The sequence below is a fragment of the Nematolebias whitei genome, chromosome 16, assembly GCF_014905685.2.
Source record: "Nematolebias whitei isolate Nwh7 chromosome 16, NemWhi1, whole genome shotgun sequence".
Lineage (NCBI taxonomy): Eukaryota > Metazoa > Chordata > Actinopteri > Cyprinodontiformes > Rivulidae > Nematolebias > Nematolebias whitei.
In genome coordinates this window covers 34,289,449-34,310,227 of record NC_056513.1, presented here as the reverse complement: position 1 = coordinate 34,310,227, position 20,779 = coordinate 34,289,449, and the positions used below count along the sequence as shown (strand labels likewise).

Here is a 20,779-nt window from a genome sequence, read left to right as displayed (position 1 = left end):
ATATGCTAATTTTTTGGGACAGGCATTTTGGGTTTTCATGAGCTGTATGCCATAATCATCAGTATTACAACAATTAGACCTGAAATATTTCAGTTGGTGTGCAATGAATCTGAAATATATGAAAGTTTCATTTTTATCATTACATTATGGAAAATAATGACCTTTATCACAATATGCTATTTTTTTGAGAAGGACCTGTATATATTACAGATGTTTTTTTTCTTCATGTAAGTTTTTAAAGGTTATTTATTCCTCCATTTTTAATGAAACACTATTTCCCTTTATAAGAATTTTGTAACTTTCTAGGAACCTTATTTGATGTATTACACAAACATCTGTATATAAAGGTGGTGACTGTTTCTATAAAATTGCACATGTTTATTTCAGTCCTGATGTGCTCAGCGGGTCAGTCAATGAACCGTTGGAGCTTGGAGGAGCTGGTGAAGAGAGATCCTGAAAACTTCCTCATTCTTTTGCAACAGATCATCACAAAGACAAAAGAGGTAATGACACAAGGAGTGCATCATGTCACGGTATTTTAATAATGCAGTAAATATTACAGTCTTGTTGTGTGTGTGCGCTCAGGTTCAGGAGCAGTGTCAGTATGAGCTGGTGGTTCCCCTCGCCATCATGTTCACCTCCACTCTTCTGCAGGTACAGTTTGTCCACACCCAGGTGAACCTTTTTGTCCCCTCTTGAACCAATTCAGTGTTGGACATCACACGTGACAATGGGCTCAGTTCAAAGTCGCACTTCCTCTATTCAGACCACAATGACATCAGTTAAAATGTGTACTGTGACAGTTGCAACAGTACCTAAAGTATCAAGTAGAGTACTTAAAGTACTACATTTACTGGCCTCACAAGAACCAGTTTGTTTCAGCCAGAGATCAAGAGTTAAGTAATCATAAAACCAGAAGTCTGTCACGGTCAGCGGCCCCCGCTGCCCCCCCATCTGCCTAAGCCTCTGCTCTTTGTGTGGTTTCTGTTTCTGTGTCCTAAGCCTCTGCTCTTTGTGTGGTTTCTGTTTCTGTGTATCTGGTCCTGTTTTCCACTCACTCCTCAGTCTGCCTCTCCACTCCTCAGTTTTTATCATTCACTCCTCAGTCTGCCTCTCCACTCCTGTCACGGTCAGCGGCCCCGCTGCCCCCCATCTGCCTAAGCCTCTGCTCTTTGTGTGTTTTCTGTTTTTGTGTATCTGGTCCTGTTCTCCACTCACTCCTCAGTCTGCCTCTCCACTCCTCAGTCTTTATCATTCACACCTGTCCCTCATCAGCCACCTGCCCAGGTGCTCTCATTACTCACTCTCCCTCTGCCTTATAAAAAGCCTTTCTCTCCTTCACTCCTTGTCCGGTCATTGTTCTGTGTTTACAGACATCTCAGTCCTCTTCTGTCTTGTCTGTTTCTTGTCCACCTGATTATCTGCTGTGCCTTGTTTCTGATCCTGTCTGCCCAAGTAAGTTTTGCTGCACCGACAGCCTTTTGTTTTGTTATTAAAAAATAAATTATTTTTATTTTTAAACTCCTGCCTCGCTCGCCTCTCTGCAATTGGGTTCCAACACTGAGGATTGTGACAAAGTCTGTGTGGTCGATTCACTTCTGGGTACAAAAGCATATAGTGGTAATCAGTGATTTTTAGTTTAGCAGCTGATACGTTGAAGTTATGAAACATGCCATAAAAGTATTTTTGGTTATTGCTACAAGGCCTGTGATTAGAAAAACAAACAAAATAAACAAAACAGAAACATTGCCATTAAGACACACGGCATCACAATTAAACTTGTCGATGTTAATTAGGTTAGGAGCACACGTCAGTCCAGAGTGTGAGAATGACAGGTAACATGTCTCATTAACAAAATGAGCATAATTCATCGCAGTTCTCCCACATTAATTTTAAATATTTTATTCAAATAACTCTTAAACCTCAGGTATCACAAGATATTGATTTTTAAAACATTGTTTCAGGAGTACTTAATACAAACTGAAGGCCCAGACGTCTGACAGCAGTATCCCCTCATCTAGTCTCATAATGGACCTCTTATACCAGGGCTCTGCAACCTCTTTGATCAAAGAGTCATCTCTGCTTTCCTCATTAAATAAAAAAGAGCCCAGAGCCACGAAACCTGCTACAACTGTGATGATCAACTAGTGGTTCATGGGCAACTTTGAGGTAGTTGGAGGGGGCTTTTCTGATCATTGGGGTGACGTTTTAAAACTAGTAAACAATAATGAATTTCAACATTTATTGATGTTTTTATGTTTTGGGACAAAAAAATAACTCTTATGATGTAAAAAGTAACAACTTCTAGTTTCTACCTTTAGATGAAAATGAAACACTGAACTCTGCAGGCCTATGTGGCCTTTTATGGGAGGAGAAGTTAAGTACCCCACTTTGAATTAATAAAGTAAAAAAAAAAAAAGTGTTGTTCAAACATTTGCAGATAATTGACAAAAAAAAAATTGCCAAAACTAGCTTTTTTTGTTGTGGCTATAAAAAACAAAACAATTAAATTTCCAGTAAGTTTTGGTCAAAGCTTCACAGAGCTGCAGCTGAGGGACTAAAAGGCTGCATGTGGTCCCAGAGCCACAGGTTGCAGACCCCTGACTTATACCGTCAGACAAAAAAGAAAGTCCAACCTCTTTCAGTCTTAGTGGGGTGGGGGGTTTACATACATGTGTGTGTTAACACAATGCCAAGAAGGAAATACAACAGCAATGACCTGAACAACCATTTCTGCCATTCAGCCCTGGAAGAGTTAAAGATTATTTCCAAACTGAGTCCATCATTCTTCACACAGAAAGGGGATGATTATTATTATTATTATTGTTATTATTGTTATTGTTGTTATTATCATTATTATTGTTATTTTTATTATTATTATTGGGAAAACATTTTAGACAGTTGCCAATCTTCCTAGGAGTAAATGTCCCAGCAAATTCACCCCAAGGGCAGACTGTTCACTGCTCAGAGAAGCTGCTGGGGAGAGGGGGAATCATTGTTGCTCCAGTTTTGTAGAATAAATATTAGGTTTTTATTTTGACCTGATAAATAAATCCCAGGGTGGACTTTGTAATGTTTTTTTAATTTGCTGAATTAAATGCATCTCTACAACAAGAACAACAGAAAGGACACCTCACAAAGATTGTTTTCAAATGAAATGATTATAAACTGGTTTACGGTCTGGTTGCAGACGCCATACTGTCCAGCCGGCACAAATCTACTGGAGGAAGCCATGGGGGTGTTTTACCATTTCCTCACATGGCCTGAGCCTTACTGCAGCGTCTGCAGGGAGCTGCTCTCCACACTACAGCTGGAGACCAGAGCTCCTGGTAAATATCTACTTATTCTTTAATTATTCTTCTTTCCTCAAGTCTTTGACGTTCAACAGTTTCAGATTCTAGTTGTGTTCTTACAGTTTTTGTTGCAGCACTACCTCTAGTGACAAGTTGAAGAAGTGCATTCAATGTGATGCTTTACTTGAAGCAATCTGCATGCATAAATGTTCAAAGCTGCAGGTGTTATGAGCACTTCTTCAATCCACGACAAAAGGTCTGAAAGCGGATGTTATTGTAGCACTAACAGAACAAAACTCAGGAACTGATTGTAAAGTGTTGCAGAGAAATGTACAAAAAAATCATTAAAGGAAGTGCCTATAGGGGAAAAAGTCTATTTACAATCGATCAGTTGCAGACTTCGTCAGATTTAATGAACCCAAAGCTTTAAGGAACAACCAACGTGTGCTAGGACTCTGAATGTTTTGAGTGTTCTAACTTCAAGTTTTCTATCTTTTTAAGGAGCCCTGGAAGGGACTTCCTCTTCCCCTGGCACCCTCAAATCACAGCATTTTTTTTTTTCTTGTCTCGCAGGAATTTCCTTTCAGAGGCTGGTTAGAGAAGAGCAGGGCCTAAACACAGACAGCCAGAGCTCAAAAACGATGTAAGCTTAAACCATTTGTCTGTGTCTCCACATCTACTGATGACAGGAAACTGTGGTGTTCTGCACAGATGCTACTGTCTGTGCAAAATGTAATATTTGATTAATAAAATGAGGAATGACGCGTTTCTGTCAGTCAAATGGACAGTTCAGATTATTTGAATTGTGGTTTTGTGTAAAGAGTTTGAACAATTAATATCCTACCTGTTGTAGATGGCTCGTTGAACCTCAGTTTGGATAAATAATGTGTTTCTGACCAGATGGATGAGTTACAGCAAGTCTGAGCAGGGCAAAGTGTATTGCTGTCAACATAAAACAAGATAAAATTTCACAAAAGACTAGGGTAATTTTTAAAAACTTTTACGTTAGTCAGTTTTGCACTACATATTCTGTAAAAATTTTCATAAAGCCTTAGTTTGGAGAAATGGTTTAGTTCTGACTGGACTGACAAAATAACAGCTAGTCTGAATGGGGCCAAGACTAAAGTAAACTGGTGTCTTAAAGCAACTCCAGTTTCAAAATTTCTATATCAGTTCATGCTTTGTTATGCAGTGCAATGTCACTTTGGTTATTACAATGGAAATACAGTAGTCCCTCACTTATTGCGGGGGTTATGTTCCAGACACCCCAACGATAATTATTAATCCACGAAGTAGGGACGTTATATTTATTTTTAAATATTTAGATATATTTTAAGGTTTTATAAATCCCATACTCTTGCAATTTTCTTAACAATAATCTAAACTCTCAACGCTTTCAAAGAGCACAGCAAAAGAGAGCAGACAGACTGATTCTACGGTTACTCTTGGGGTTGGACTGGCCAATGGGAGCACTGGGACATTTCCCGGGGGTCTGGCCCGCTCAGCCATTACCGAAACGGACTAAAGGTTCGGTTCGGGTCACGCTTGATTATTTCAAAAATAAAATAAAATCCATGCTGCATGTGTGGCTCACTCAGGAATTACCCCCCCCCCCCCCCCCCCAACCTAGCCTTTAGTGCCCTTCGGCGATCACCGAGCGGGCCAGGTCACCGGGAAATGTCCTGGTGCTCCCGCTGGCCAGTCCGCCCCTCAGCACAATGCTCTGGTTGGTCGTCTTTCATCAACCAGCCAATCGTGTGTCGTGTACAATGTTATGTTGAAAACCCGCGAAAGAGTGAGTCCGCGAAAGTCGAATCACAAAGTATCGAGGGACTACTGTACTGGGATTTTTCCAGCTGGAAATGGTTCCAGGCTGCACAGAATGTGCTAAAGCTAGCTAAAGTGCTAAAATCTGCAGTCACTATTTGTCTTTGCAAAATGCATCATAATTGTATGTACATAAAAGCATAATGAGATATTATGAAACATTGTAAAAAGCTTATAAAACGGCAATTTCATGGAAGACCAAAATATTTGAGATTGGTTGTTTTAGGAAAGCATCAACTCACTTGTCATCCCACTCAGATTAGTTGTTAACTGTTAACTTGTTACTCTGGTCAGAAAACATCTCTATTATGCCAATCTGGTTAATCCAGTGATCCACAAAACCTATTAAAATATGTTAGGTGTATTATCGTTTCTACAGAGACAACTTAAAAAGCTGTTTGGTGTCCTTTTAGACTCCATTTAACAATTCATGCTAAATGAGTAGATAAAACAAATTCACCCTGAATTTGCTGTCAGAAAAGAGCATACCAGTCTATTTGAGTTAATTTCAGCACACAAGCTGCTTTTGCACCTTACCTTCTGCTTTCTTGCTAAAGGAAGCAGAAGGTGCATTCAAGTTATTGTGGTTCACAGTAAATTTATCTGAACTAAAATCAGCCTTACTTTAAAAGTAAGAAGAAAATAGCTGCCAATGTGCTTATTTTACCCTGGCCTCGTTTGTGGTTGGTACTTACTGGATCCGGAAAATCATTCTTGCACCCTTGTTTACACACAAAACATCACAACAGCTTTAAAGCGTCCTGTGCGAGTCGTTTTTTTCTACAATATGGCTCATTCAGATGTTCCTTCTGATTCCACATGGTTGCTGTTGGCAGGACTGTGTTGCTGATGAACCCAGGTGAGGTTCCCGCTGACTTCCTTACTGTGGCCGAGCAGCTCAGCCACATTCAGCACTCGCAGAAAGAAATCTACATCATGCTGATCAAACACGCCTTCCAGTCCACGCTGGGCACCAAGTACCCTCTTCAAAGCATCCACAGGGCTCTGCAGGTACGACCTGAAAGCCTGAAACTCTCTGTTCATTATTTACTGGTGGAGAAAGTTTCATATTCTTTGTTCTTGGAAGTAAAACCTGTGATGCAGTGTGCATTAAGAATTACTTTATTGCTTTTTCAGCCAAAAACTGTGAATGAACTGGAGGAAATTTTTGGTGCCGTGAGTGACATTTTGGAGATGACTGCCTTAATGAGCGACCCACTAAAAGCACATAGTCATGTCATCCAGGAACTGGAGAGTCTGAGGAAAACTCTGAAAATCTTTTCTTCCAGTGGGAGGAAGTCTGATGGTAGGAGGGATGCTATTAAAATTTCTGATAACATTATGAAGGGTGCCAGTGAAGCTTCTGCTTGCAATTCTAACAAAAAATAATTTTCTGCTCTAAAACTCAACAGGATGCCTAATAATAAATATTCAATGTAAGCAGACAAAATTTCAACATTTTGACGCATAAAATATACAAGAAGTTTAAAAATGAACAAAGGTTAAAGTTGCTGCCATTTGGCTTTTTAATACCCATTGAGCAAACAGTTTTATATATTTTATGGGTTTGCCCAAAGCTGTGAGAGTGCTAACAAATAAAATTGCAGTTGAATAAATAAATGTCATTGTTTTCTTCTTTTTTTGGCTTTTCCCTCTTCAGGGGTCGCCACTCAAGTCATCCTCCATGTCACTCTGTCCTCTGCATCCTCTGTCCTCACTCCAACTACCTCCATGTTCTCTCTAACTGCATCCATATATCTCCTCTTTGTCTTTTTCCTGGCAGCTGCATTTCTAACATCCTTCTACCAATATACCCACTGTCCCTCCTCTGGACATGTCCAAACCATCTCAGTCTGGCCTCTCTAACTTTATCTCCCAGTTGTTCAACTTGTGCTGTACCTCTGATGATCTCATTCCTAATCTTATCCATCATGTCTCTGTCTCCAGACCAGACAACATAGCAGGTCTCACAAGTGTCTTGTAAACTTTGCCTTTGAACTTTGCTGACACTCTTTTGTCACAAATCACTCCTGAAACTTTTCTCCATCCACTCCATCCTGCCTGGACTCTCTTTTTCACCTCCTTACCACACTCCCCATTTTTCTGGACAATGGATCCCAAGTCCTTGAAGTCTTGCCCCTTTGTGACCTCTGCTCCTTGTAGCTTCATTGTTCCACCGGCCTCCCTCTCATTCACACACATGTACTCTGTCTTACTACAGCTGACTTTCATTCCCCTTCTTTCAGTTGCATACCTCCACCTCTAAGTTCTCTTCCACCTGTTCTCTGTCCTCACCACAGATTACAATGCCATCTGCAAACATCATAGTCCACGGGGATTCCTGCCTGACCTCATCTGTTAGTCAGTCCATCACCAGAACAAACAAGAAGGGGCTCAGAGCCGATCCTTGAGCAATCCCACCTCCACCTTGAAGCTATCTGTCACTCCTACAGCACATCTCACCACTGCCCTACATGTCCTGTACCAGTATAATATACTTCTCTGCCACTCCAGATTTCCTCATGAAATACCACAATTCCTCCTCCGCACCCTGTCCAATGCTTTTTCTAAATCAACAAAGACACAATGAAGTTATTTCTGACCCTCTATGTATGTCTTCTTTAGCATCCTCAAAGCAAAGATGACATATGTGGTGCTTTATTGGCATGAAACCACACTGCTGCTCACAAAGAGTCACCTCTCATCTAAGTATAGCTTCCACAATTATCTCCCAGATCTTCATCATGCGACTTCTCAGCTTAATTCCCCTGTAGTTGCTACAACTCTGTACATCACCCTTGTTCTTAAAAATGGGCACCAGCACACTTCTCCTTTCCTCAGGCATTTTCTCACCCTCAGATATACCATTGAATATTTGAGTCTAAAACCTCACTGTCATCTATCCAAGCCATTTCCAAACCTCCACTGGTATGTCATCAGGTCCTACTGCCTTCCCCTTCTTCTTTCTTCTCAGAGCTTTCTGAACTTCACCCTTACTAATTTTTCTCACTTCTTGGTCCATGGCTTATATGATCTCTACACTTGTTTCGCTTGCATTATTTTCATTCATTAACTCCTGAAAGTACTCCCATCTTCCCATCATACTGTTCTCATTTGTTAGAACATTAACATTCCTATCTTTAACAAGCCTAACCTGCTGCACATCCTTTCCTGCCTGATCCCTCTGTCTCACCAATCAGTATAAGTCTTTCTTGCCCTCTTTAGTGTCAACCCCCCATACAACTCATCATATGCCTTTGCTACCTCCCTCTTTGCTCTACATTTCATCTCCTTATATTCCCGTCTCTTCTCTTCAGTCCTCTTACTGTCATATTTCACTGTCATACACAATTTTGTCCCAACTCAAGTGCCACATGTCAGCCAGCTTTCTATATTTGCCTGTTATTGTCCCCACATTTAGAGTTGCAACCCTCAGTCTTACATTCTTGACTTTCCTCTTCTCTTCTGTCCCCTGACACATTTCCCTTCTCGTGATCTTCTACTAACAGTAGTACAATTTCCACCAGAGCCCTGTTTGTCAACAGCAACGGAGGCAGTCATTGTTAACACGGGCCTCAACTGATCTGTTATGGTGTCGCTTTGATGAACTTGTATATTAGTTTTGGCTAAAGTGTTTTATGTCGGATGCCCTTCCTGACACAACCTTCACCATTTATCCGGCTTGGCACGGGCACAAGAGATACACTGACTTGTGGCACCTGTGGTACACTGGTACTCCCTAGTGGCTTGTTTATAAAAAAACATCCGAATAGTGACAATGCACATTCAGTAAATGGCGTCTTTAACAAATAAAATGTTGGCAATTCTATGATAATATACATGAATGTATTTTTATTTGTGCTTTGTATGATAGAAGTTTTTGTTCTTTGCTTAGGAATGCTACAGACGTTACCTTTGCCTACAGCCAAAACCTACATGTTTCACTGGGAAAAGGATAACTTTGGTAACATTTGCAGCCTAATACTCATTCATATATGTAGAATTTGTCATCTGTAGCTAAATGTAAGTTCTTTTTTTTTCTATAATAATGAATATTTTGTTTCTAACAGATGTTCTCAACACACTGTTGGAGGAAGAACCTGATGATTTGGTCACTAATGGGCAACCTCTTGAGGAGAGGGAGGTTGAGTTTGGTGATAATGAAGACGATGAGGAGGAGAAAGAAGAGGAGGAGGGACATGGAGTGGAATCAGCCTCAATCATCCATGATGGCTACAATGACAGTTATCGTGCTTCCACCTTCTCCACCATCTCCACCACCTCTAAAGACTCCATGTTTTCCACCCTTTCCGGCACCTCAGGATCCTACTCCCCTTCTCTCGTCTCTGTCACCTCTGGAGTCGACAGCGACTACTTTGAGGATTCTGACGACTACATCAGCTCCTCTCCGGTGTCAGAGAAATGTTCCCCGAGGTCGAGTAAAGTATCATCTCGTCTCTGCCAGCACTTCCACCGATTATTTCCCAAACCCAAGCAAACTCGGACAATTTATCGAGCCAAGAGCTTGTGTAATTCTGATTCAAAAGAACTCATACTGGTGCGAGAAACTCGTTCCAACTCGCTGCCCCAGCAGGTCAAGTTATTTTGCCCTGAGCCCTTACCCCAGCTTCAAACTCAATCGCTCAGGCACATCTGCTTTCGAAGGAGGCCTATTCTGAGCAGTGATGAAGACAGTAAGAACATTACGCTCAGGGTGGTGGTGTTTGGTGCTGATCATATGGCGGGGAAGGTGGCCCGAGCATACAGTAGCCTGAGGATGAAGGAGAGTGCATCTCCGCGTCTTACGAGAGTCTTTAAACTCAAGTTCTACTTTGTGCCTGTCAAGAGAGACTCAGTAATTGGACATCGAAGATCTTCTACTCCTTTGGTACAATTTGGGTCTCCAAAAGGAGCAACCTTGTCTTGTGTAAGTAGCAAAAATTCTCAAACTAAGCTTTAAAGCTTTTGTGGAACCGATAATACAAAGTTCTGTCCTCAGTTGTTCCTTTGGAGCCCCAACAATGGAGCATCTCCCTCCAGCTCACCCTATTCGTATTATATTCAACATCTTTTTCCACTAGCCATCCTCTGCACATGTCCATGTCTTCAAACCTCTCAAACTAATCTATCCCTCTGATATACTCACTTCCTATGTTGTCCATTTTGGTCAGTCTCAAGGAAAAGCATAACTTTTTTTGTCTGTCACTTCCACTTCTCCCTAATCTTTTTGTTAGCACCACCATCTCCAAATCATTCATCAAAGCATACTTGCTACCATCTTTTAAAACTTTCCTTTCACGTTTGCAGCTATCCTTCTGTCATAAGTAATCCCTGACTGTTGTCTTTAACCACTCTACCTTGCCTGCACTCTTTTCCTTTTTTGTATTCTGCCCATTGTTTTGGATGATTAACCCCAGGTACTTAAACCCATCCACCTTCAATACCGCTTCTCCTTTTAACTTCACTTTTCCACCTGCCTCATGATTCTATCTGGCTTCTACTGACTTTCATTTCTTTTCCAGAGCAGGCCCTCCACCTCTCCAGGCTCTCTTCCACCTGTTCCCTACTTTATCTACAGATCACTGTCATCTGCAAACAAATCCGTAGCACATAAATTAGTTGCTTTTGTCTCTTTACAAAAACGATATATAAGTGGGTCAGCTTCCCTATTTGCTCACAATGCCGTTTCTGCTCTGATTAGTCAGCTCAGCCATCATGAGGTCTACTGAAATGTGAGAATCTAACAAAGCCTTTCATTCAGTGCAAATGGATGTTAAATGGGTATTAAAATGGTTTTCCAAGACATTACAGTCTTCAAAAATAGATGAAAACATACAAAAAAAATTTTTTTCCAGATGTTCTTGTAAGAATGAAATCATGCCCAAACATTTAGCTTGAAGTTAGAATACCTGGCATTTTGTATAAAACACAAATCTATTAAATAGGAAATTTGTACAGTAAAAGCCGACAAATAAATAAAATAATTTAAAAAAAGAAAACAGTTTTTTTTTCCCCTGCTGCTGTTTAAGTCAATTATTTTTCCTTATGCAGGATCAGAACCACATGGGCACAGGTGACAGCACAAATGACATTGCACATCTACTGGGCATGTTGGACCCGTGGTACGAAAGAAACACACTCAGCTTGCTCAAGCTTCCTGCCAACGTTGTTTGCCAGGTACAAGTGGAACAACAACAGCTTTTTACTGTCACCTGGACTCAGAAATACCTGTTATCAACGTCTGGTGTTTAGCTTGGACATTTTCTCACCACCTCACTGTGTAAATATACTATATATATATATATATATATATATATATATATATATATATTGTAAATGTTGTTGCAGCAAACCTCAAAAACTGAGTCGGAGTCCTACGATAGTTCGTACGAGCAACGCCTACCTATCCTAGCTGACTTGGTGTTGTACTATTGCCGCTTTGCTGCTCGGCCAGCACTAATCCAGCTTTATCAGGCAGAGGTAAGAAACATTGTGTACCTAAAATACACAAACCTTTTTTTTTTCCCTACGATAGTACCATTATTTGAACTGGAGTGGGACAAAGAGGGTCATAATAACCAAGTTTCCAATCCACTGACTGTTTCTGTATTTGTCTGTTTTGCAGCTGACGCTGGCCAGTGGAGAGAGGAGGACTGAGGTGTTCATCCACTCCCTAGAGTTGGGTCACACGGCAGGAACACGAGCCATTAAAGCCATGGGTGAGCGTGACACGGGACAAACACCCTTCATGGCAACCTGTCCATAGTTGCTTATTATGTGGCTGAGAACAAACTATAATTATAGAAAAGAACTTTGGCAATTTCTATAACATGATTCACATCACTTTTACTTTGCTAGTTTTGTTTTGTCTCCACTGCTTCAACATCAGATATTTGTTTTCTGAGCGGAAGTAAAAGTCCACTTGAAGCCGTTTACACCTTCTTTCCCTCAGTTATTGATTTTCATACACTCCATTATTCACTGTTTTATGAAATTTTCCTTAAGCAGACTGTGTAATTCCATGCTTTAAGGATGTTTACGTCTTACTGTATTACCAAATTGCTTATGTTGTTAATCACCACTACATGTAAGAGTCTTTGTCATTTTTTGGTATCATTTAGGTGCAGCCAGTAAACGGTTTGGCATTGATGGAGACCGAGAAGCTGTGCCTCTCACGCTAGAGGTGGTGTACAACAGGGTAAGGCTATTTATACACTAAAATCCCATCTTTAATCTGAGCTTTAAAATAATATTTATCAATAAAATATAAAGTTACCAACAAGATAACGCATCATGATCCCTTTTGAGACATCCAGCTGCTTTCAGTCACTCCACACTGAGAAGATGATGTACCAGAATAAAGTGCCACATCAGAAAAACAGGCTAACCAATCATATGTTTCCTGTACTGACAAGCTTTTCTCCTGATGACATAAAAATAGATTACTAAACACACTGGAATATTTTAATAATGGTAAATTGACTCCTAATCTTTAATTGTCTTTAATTTCCTAAAACAAATTTCAGACATGGTACCCGCTTTGACATCTTTGCAGTTGTCTATTTGCCATTATAATCCTGATGTCTCATCATGATCCTATATATTTGGCATGGTCAGGATCTCATGGAAATTTCATCTGAAGTTGATAATGATAGCTTCATATTAAACTTAATAATTTGTTGAGCTGTGGCTGTTGGAGATGCAAAATCGAGGCATACTGGTGAGAAAATAAGCAAATGTTCTATTACTGGTACAGTCTCACTGAATTTAGTCATGGTTGAAAATGTTGGCAACCCTGAAATCTTTCCAGAAAATCAAGTATTTCTCCCAGAAAATTATTGAAATGACATGTTTACACATGTTGATTTCCTTTGTGTGTTTTGGAACAACAACAAAGGAAACTAATGGAAAAAAAAAAAGCCTAAATTGATATAATTTCATGCAAATCTCCACAAATAAGCCAAAGTTAATGGGAGTTTTTCAAAATTGTGTGTAAATAACTTTGTTTCCAGCATGTGATGCTCACTTAAAGTCAACTGTGGCAGGTAACAGGTGCGCAATATAAAAATCACTCCTGAAACCAGACAAAAAGGAGAGAAGTTGACTCGATCTTTGTTTGTCACACTAAGCATGGAGAACAGAAAGAGAAGAAGAGAATTGTCTGAGGACTTTAAAACCATAAATGTGGAAAAACACCAACAATCTCAAGGTTTCAAGTCCATCTCCACAGATCTTGATGTTTCTTTGTCCACGGTGTGCAACACAATCAAGAAGTTTACAACTCATGGCACAGCAGCTAATCTCCCTGGATGTGGACGAAAGAGAAAAGTTGATGAAATGTTGCAACGGAGGATGGTCAGGATGGTGGATAAGCAGCACCAATCAAGGTCCAAAGAAATTCACTCTGTCCTGCAGGTTCAGGGTGCATCAGTGTCAGCACAAACTGTCCGTCAACATTTGAATGAAATGAAACGTTCTGGCAGGAGACCCAGGAGGACCCCACTGCTGACAAAGATATAAAAAAAGCTAGACTGCAGTTTGCCCAAATGTACGTGAGTAAGCCAAAATCCTTCTGGACCAACATCTTGTTTACAGACGAGACCAAGATGGAGCTTTTTGGTAAAGCTCATCATTCTACTGTTTATCAAAAACTAGATGAAGCCTACAAAGAAATGAACACAGTACCTACAGTCAAATATGGTGGAGGTTCAGAGATGTTCTGGGTTAGTTTTGCTGCCTCTGGTGCCTTGACTGTGTGCAAGGCATTATGAAATGTGAAGATTGTCAAAGGATTCTGGGTCTCAATGTAGGGCCCAGTGTCAGAAAGCTGGGTTTGTGTCCCAGGTCATGGGTCTTCCAGCAGGACAATGACCACAAACAGACTTCAGGAAGAACCCAGAAATGGACGGAAACAAAGCACCAGAGAATATCCTGATGCATGCTCAATAATCCAGGTAGAAAAATCCAAAAAAGTTCAATCTGGTCCTCTGGACATTCAAAAAAACAAAAAACAAAACAAAGCAAAAAATATATAGAAACGTTTTGTCTCTCATCCGAGAGACTTCCTCAGTCTGAGGTGCTGTATTCAGCTCAGTCTCTTAAACAGCAGTGTAAGAGGGGGACAGTTGAACCCGGAGGCCTCCACCCCTGTTTAATGATGGACGATTTCTTTTCACAAAGATGGCCTCCTTTACTCCTCTCTCAAACCATCGTTCCTCTCTGTCCAGGATGTGAACATCTTCATTCCTGAAAGAGTGACCGCTGGCCTGGAGATGAGTGTAGACCGCAGAATCCTGGCCTGATGATGTTACCACTTACCACTTTACCACTTTATTTATAAAGCACTTAAAACAGCTACAAAGCCAACCAAAGTGCTGTACAGACAAAACAACAGGTAACACACCAAGCAAAATACAAAATGAGGTAAATCAAAATATAGACATAAAAATGATGCAGATAATGAAGACAAACCAGTGTGGAGCATACAGGATCAAAACACAGATCATCTGATGTTGAAAGCTACTGAATAGTAGTGAGTTTTTAAACGGGACATGAAAACCGAGAGGGAGGGGGCCTGTCTGACAAACAGAGGTAACTCGTTCCAGAGTCCTGGTCCTGCTACAGAGAAGGCCCTGTCACCTCTGCGCTTAAGATGAGTTCCTGGAACTGTGAGGAGCAACTGGTCCGCTGACCTCAGGGAACGTGGTGGGACATACGGTTGTAGCAGATCAGAGAGATGGGGGTGGGGGGTGGGGGTTGGGGGGTTGGGGGGGGTGCGACACTGCTCAGTGATTTGTAGACATACATGAGTATTTTTGAACTGGATTCGAAAGTGAACCGGTAACCAGTGCAGTGAGGCCAAAACTGGTGTTATGTGCTCTCTTTTGCCTGTACTGGTTAAAAATCGGGCTGCAGCATTCTGGACCAGTTGTGGTAGTGAGTAGATGTTGATCTTCTGTGCTGGGCCATCCTTTTGGCCAGTGGCTGTTTAGTTTCCCCGATGTAAGACTGATCACAGCCCTCCTGACACTGAACAGCATACACAATATTACTCTGTTTGTGCCGGGGGACTTTATCTTTGGGATGAACCAGTCTTTGCCGTAATGTATTTTGGGGTTTAAAAGCCACTGGGATGTTATAATTAGAAAATAAACGTCTCAGTTTCTCTGATACTCCCTCAACATATGGAATGACCACTGGTCTGGGTTTCTCCTTTTCACCTGATGGCTGACTGGAGTCCTGTTTGGGTTTCTTCTCTGCTTTCAGGAAGGCCCAGTTAGGATATCCACATTGCTCTAGAGCCTGTCTTGTGTAGGATTTCTCCTTCTGCCTGGCCCCTGAGTTAGTGGGGATGCTGTCTGCTCTGTGATACAGAGTCCTGATGACTCCCAACTTGTGCTCCAAAGGGTGATGGGAGTCAAACTGCAAATACTGGTCTGTGTGGGTGGGTTTGCGGTTTACCTCGGTTTGCAAATGTCCTCTATCAGAGGCAGAGACCTCACAGTCCAAGAAAGCCAACCTGCCATTTTTTACATCTTCTCATGTGAACTTGATGTATTTATCCACAGAGTTGACGTGGTCAGTAAAATGTTGGACTTCCTGAGATTTAATTTTAACCCAGGGGTCGTCAACATACCTGAACCAATGACTTGGTGGTGTCCTTGAAAAGGACGTCAAGGCTCTCTTTTCTACCTCCTCCATGTACAGGTTGGCAACAATAGGAAAAACTGGAGACCCCATAGCACACCCATGTTTCTGCCTATAATATTGCTCCCCATATGTGAAGTAGGTTGACTACAGGCACAGTTTCAAGAGTTGACACAGTTGTTCTGAGGAAAGCGTGGTCCTGCTGCTCAGAGTGGTGTCTGATTTTAATCTTAAACTGACCACCTCTACTGCATCATCAACAGGAATGCACGTAAAGAGTGATGTGACATCAAACGAGACCATTGTTTCATCAGTCTCCATGATGACATCCCTCACCTTATCCACAAAGTCCATGGTGTTCTGTATGTGGTGTTCTGCGCTGCCAACTAAAGGGATGAGTACAGACGCCAGATATTTGGAAACATTGTAAGTGACAGAGTTAATCATGTTAACAATAGGTCTTAAAGGTACACCTTGTTTGTGGATTTTAGGTAAACCATACAGACTACGTGTGGCCTCCTCTGGGTACAGTCTGTGGTACAGAATATGGTCAATAGCCTTGTCCTGCTCCAAATTTTTCAGGCAATCTATTAACTTCTTCTTGTAACCACTTCCTGGATCTATTTTCAGAGGTTCATAAGTGGTTAAGTCACTAAGGAGTGTCATAACTTTCTCATGATAGTCTTTCTGGTTCAAAATCACTGTGCACCTTCCTTTGTCTGCTGGGAGAATGATGATGTTTTTGTCCTTGCTAAGAGTGGTGAGTGCAACCCTCTCCTCTCTACTGATGTTGGAAGGTGGTGGTTTGGCATTGCTGAGGCAGGCTGAAACTTTGATTCTGAGCTGTTCTGCTTCACCCTGTTTCATTTTGTTGTTGCGGATGGCTGATTCTGTGGCTGTGATCATCTCCACCAAAGGAATTCTACTTGGTGCAACCGCAAAGTTCAGTCCCCTGGCAAGAATCTCTGTCTCCGGCTGGGTGAGCTGTCTGTCAGATAAATTCTTCACCCACTTTTCTGTCTCCCGGCATGTAATTGACTACTGGAGTGTTGTCCTACACTGAATGTGTTGTTATTGGAATAGTGATGGTGTTGATGAGTTATTAGTAAGTTAAACTTGTTTTGTTGTCGAGTCTTGGGACTTGACATGCTGTGCTAAGCGTGCCTGATCTGTACAGTCCAACACTTGCTGAAGTGTGGTCTGATCTAGACACATTGTTGGCCCAGCACAGAAGATCAACATCATCAGGCCAGGATTCTGCGGTCTACACTCATCTCAAGGCCAGCGGTCACTCTTTCAGGGATGAAGATATTCACATCCTGGACAAAGAGGAAGGATGGTTTGAGAGAGGAGTAAAGGAGGCCATCTTTGTGAAAAGAAATTGTCCATCATTAAACAGGGGTGGAGGCCTCCGGGTTCAACTGTCCTCCTCTTACACTGCTGTTATTGCTAGTATCACTCAACCCCCTGTGAATAGTAAACAGCCATCAGTGTGCTAATGATCGTTGTTAGGCTGATGGTCCTTCTTGAGCATGTGAGCAGCTGGTTTTGGTTGTCAGCAGCAAACTGGTTGATCCACTCTGAGAAGGCGCTATTTAAGAGACTGAGCTGAAAACAGCACCTCAGACTGAGGAAGTCTCTTGGATGAGAGACGAAATGTTTCTATATATTTTTTTGCTTTGTTTTGTTTTTTGTTTTTTTGAATGTCCAGAGGACCAGATTGAACTTTTTGGAAAGCACCGGAGAGTTCTGAAGTGACAGGAATGAGTCCTGATCTAAATCCCACTGAACATCTGTGGAGAGAGGGAGAAGACACCCTTCAAATATGAGACCTGGAGCAGTTTGCAAAGGAAGAATGGTCCAAAATTCCAGTTACATTTTAAGAATCTACTTGATGGTTATAAGAAGTGACTGATTTCGGTTATGTTTCCAAAAAAGTGTGCAACCAAATATTAAGTATTAATAATAATAATTTTGTCTGGCCCATTTTTGAAGATTTGAGTAAAATCCTCGTGGTTCAATGGGATTAAACTGTATGAATAAAATTGAATGAATGAATTATTTTTTTAATGCTTTTTTTAATCTTGTTTTTAACTGATGTTCAGCACTTTGTTTCAGCTGTGGCTGGTGTTAAAGCACTTTATAAATAAAGTTGATGATGATGATGATGTATAAATAAAGTTGATGATGATTAATGAAAAAAATAATATAAATATAGGCTTTTTCTCTGTTGTGTTGCCCCAATCCACACAAAGGAAATAAATGTGTGTAACAAAACGTGCAATTGCAATGGTCTTGAGCCGGAAAAGGGTAGAGTGCCCTCTCCGGGTCAGGAAGGAGGTCCTACCCCAAGTGGAGGAGTTTAAGTATCTTGGGGTCTTGTTCACGAATGAGGGAAAAATAGAGCGTGAGATCGATAGGCGGATAGGTGCAGCGTCAGCAGTGAAGCAGGCGCTGTACAGGTCTGTCGTGGTGAAGAGAGAGCTGAGTCAAAAAGCGAAGCTCGCAATTTACCGATCGATCTACGTTCCTACCCTCATCTATGGTCACGAGCTTTGGTTTGTGACCGAAAGAACGAGATCTCGGATACAAGCGGCCGAAATGAGTTTTCTCTGCAGGGTGTCCGGGCTCTCCCTTAGAGATAGGGTGAGAAGCTCGATCATCCGGGAGGGACTCAGAGTAGAGCCGCTGCTTCTCCACGTCGAGAGGAGCCAGTTGAGGTGGCTTGGGCATCTGTTTAGGATGCCTTCTGGACGCCTCCCTGGTGAGGTGTTACGGACACGTCCCACCAGGAGGAGACCCAGAGAAAGACCCAGGACACGCTGGAGGGACTATGTTTCTCGGCTGGCCTGGGAACGCCTCGGGATTCCCCCGGAAGAGCTGGCCCAAGTGGCTAGGGAGAGGGAAGTCTGAGCTGAGTGAAGCTGACACCCCACCCACTTCCAAAATTAAAGCAAATAGTCTGAATGGTTAGTGCTCTGTTAGTGCTGGTTTGTGCCGTTAAAATTTTCGTTTGTGTTGCTTTGGTTTATGAGATATTAAAAGTTATAATTTTGACCTGTGATAGACGCTCAGGCGCGTTCACGCGTGCTCAGGCGCGTTCACGCGTCCTTTATAACCGCAATCAGGTACTAAAAGGAAACATTTACGACAGTTGTGTTTTTGTTGTCAAATCTGATCCACACAATTACAGCCGGAGCGCGCGCCTGCCTTAAGTAAACGCTCTGCCCTGACGTGTGCGTGAACACGCCTGAGGACGCGTGAACGCGCCTGAGCGTCTATTACAGGTCAAAATTATAACTTTTAATATCTCATAAACCAAAGCAGCACAAACGAAAATTTTAACGGCACAAACCAGCACTAACGGAGCACTAACCATTCAGACTATTTGCTTTAATTTTGGAAGTGGGTGGGGTGTCAGCTTCACTCAGCTGGAAGTCTGGGCCTCCCTACTTAGGCTGCTACCCCCGCGACCCGACCCCAGATAAGCGGAAGAAAATGGATGGATGGATGGATGGATGGATGGATGGATGGATGCAATAATTTTCTGGGAGAATTTCATGGGTGTCAACACTTTGAGCCATGACTGTATAATTATGACGCATTTGCAATTGGGAATCTCTCGACACCTCACATTTGGATTTAAATATAATTTAGATAAGTTTACAAAATCATTATTGATGCCTCTTGAATATCTTTGATTCATGAGTTTGTAAATAAAACACCAGGAGGCAGCTGGTAAGCTTTGATTTTTCCAAAACATTATTAAACTGAAATGTAGATAAATAAATTTTAATTCACAAATTCAAAGACTGGCTTATTTTAATTAAACTAAACCGTGTTTTAAAGACACAGACTTTTATTTTTACGCTTAATAAAATGTTTACAATAATTATTATTAAATCCTTTTAATTGCAGGCCACTGACCAACAGTTAGCATAGATCAGATAGCTTTGCAACATTAAATGGTACTTCTATCACAGTGAGCATTGTGATTATCACTGGAAATTTATGCACAAATCAAATGTGTCAAAATCAGAACTAAAAAAACACATTTTACAACTTCAACTATTACAGACAGATATTCCTTAGGATTTTATGAAAAGAAGATGAAAAAGCTGTGAACATGGCTGCACTGCAACATGCTTCGACTACAGGAGCTGCAGCACTGAGACAAAAAAAAAAAACCTGCAGTCATTACTCGTTCAGCTCTCTTCAAGTGCCAGTGCCGATTACCTTGAACAGAACTGATATTTCACATTGGAAAATCAAATCGGAATCAATCATCTCAATAATGCGATGCATATTTTTTTTTTGTCCTGCTATTCTACGATGAAACCAGGCGTGTTTTCCCTCTCTCCCCCCCACCCGCTTCCCTGCTGCGCTCTTTTGTCCTGTGAACCCTTAAAAAAAGCCTCTTTTTTTTTTTTCCTACATACCTCTTAATTGGAAGGATCAGCTGGTCTCTCAACAAAATCAATCAACTTCTCCCAACAGGAGTCAGGGTAAGGAGGACCCTCTGACCTCTAAGGAAACAGATTGGATTCATGATGACAACTAGATTCTACTGTTTGGGTTGGTGAAATCTGGTTGTCTACAAATTTGTGTGGAGGTGTTGAAGCTTGACAGTGCTCAGACTGAATGTGGGAAGCTGCGACAGGGAGTTGGAGCAGCTGTTATCAGGACTGTGATCTCCATGGCAGCACTCATGAATGGTGGGAATAATCTGGAGAAGCTGTGAGCTCGACTTTTGGAGTAAAGGATCAATTCGGCTGTTTTGGAGTTTCCATCAGAGAATATGTACAGCAAGACTTTAAAGGCAGAAACAACAATTCACGAGTTCTGCCTGACCAAACTGTGGCCTTGATGCCGGACTTATCTCAACTCCTCCTGGAATGTTTTGAAAACGACAAAGATGCTTTGACTGTTTCCTCACCCTTCCCTTCCCCAAGGCTGTGGACATATAACAGAACCTCATATGAGCTGAAGATGAATGTCACCTCTTATCTGGA

At 41.5% G+C, this 20,779-nt stretch overlaps 1 protein-coding gene across 1 annotated transcript in view; it reads left to right on the top strand.

The window, feature by feature from the left end:
* Positions 1-20,779, top strand: part of pik3r5 (phosphoinositide-3-kinase, regulatory subunit 5) — a 45,316-nt gene that overhangs the window by 14,584 nt on the left and 9,953 nt on the right. The window contains exons 2-13 of the mRNA XM_037690587.1: positions 388-503; positions 586-654; positions 3,191-3,329; positions 3,867-3,936; positions 5,957-6,131; positions 6,258-6,426; positions 9,016-9,084; positions 9,191-10,047; positions 11,172-11,297; positions 11,469-11,600; positions 11,746-11,839; positions 12,242-12,318. Of these exons, the coding sequence (XP_037546515.1) occupies positions 388-503; positions 586-654; positions 3,191-3,329; positions 3,867-3,936; positions 5,957-6,131; positions 6,258-6,426; positions 9,016-9,084; positions 9,191-10,047; positions 11,172-11,297; positions 11,469-11,600; positions 11,746-11,839; positions 12,242-12,318 (2,093 nt within the window). The remainder of the gene's footprint in view (positions 1-387; positions 504-585; positions 655-3,190; positions 3,330-3,866; positions 3,937-5,956; positions 6,132-6,257; positions 6,427-9,015; positions 9,085-9,190; positions 10,048-11,171; positions 11,298-11,468; positions 11,601-11,745; positions 11,840-12,241; positions 12,319-20,779) is intronic.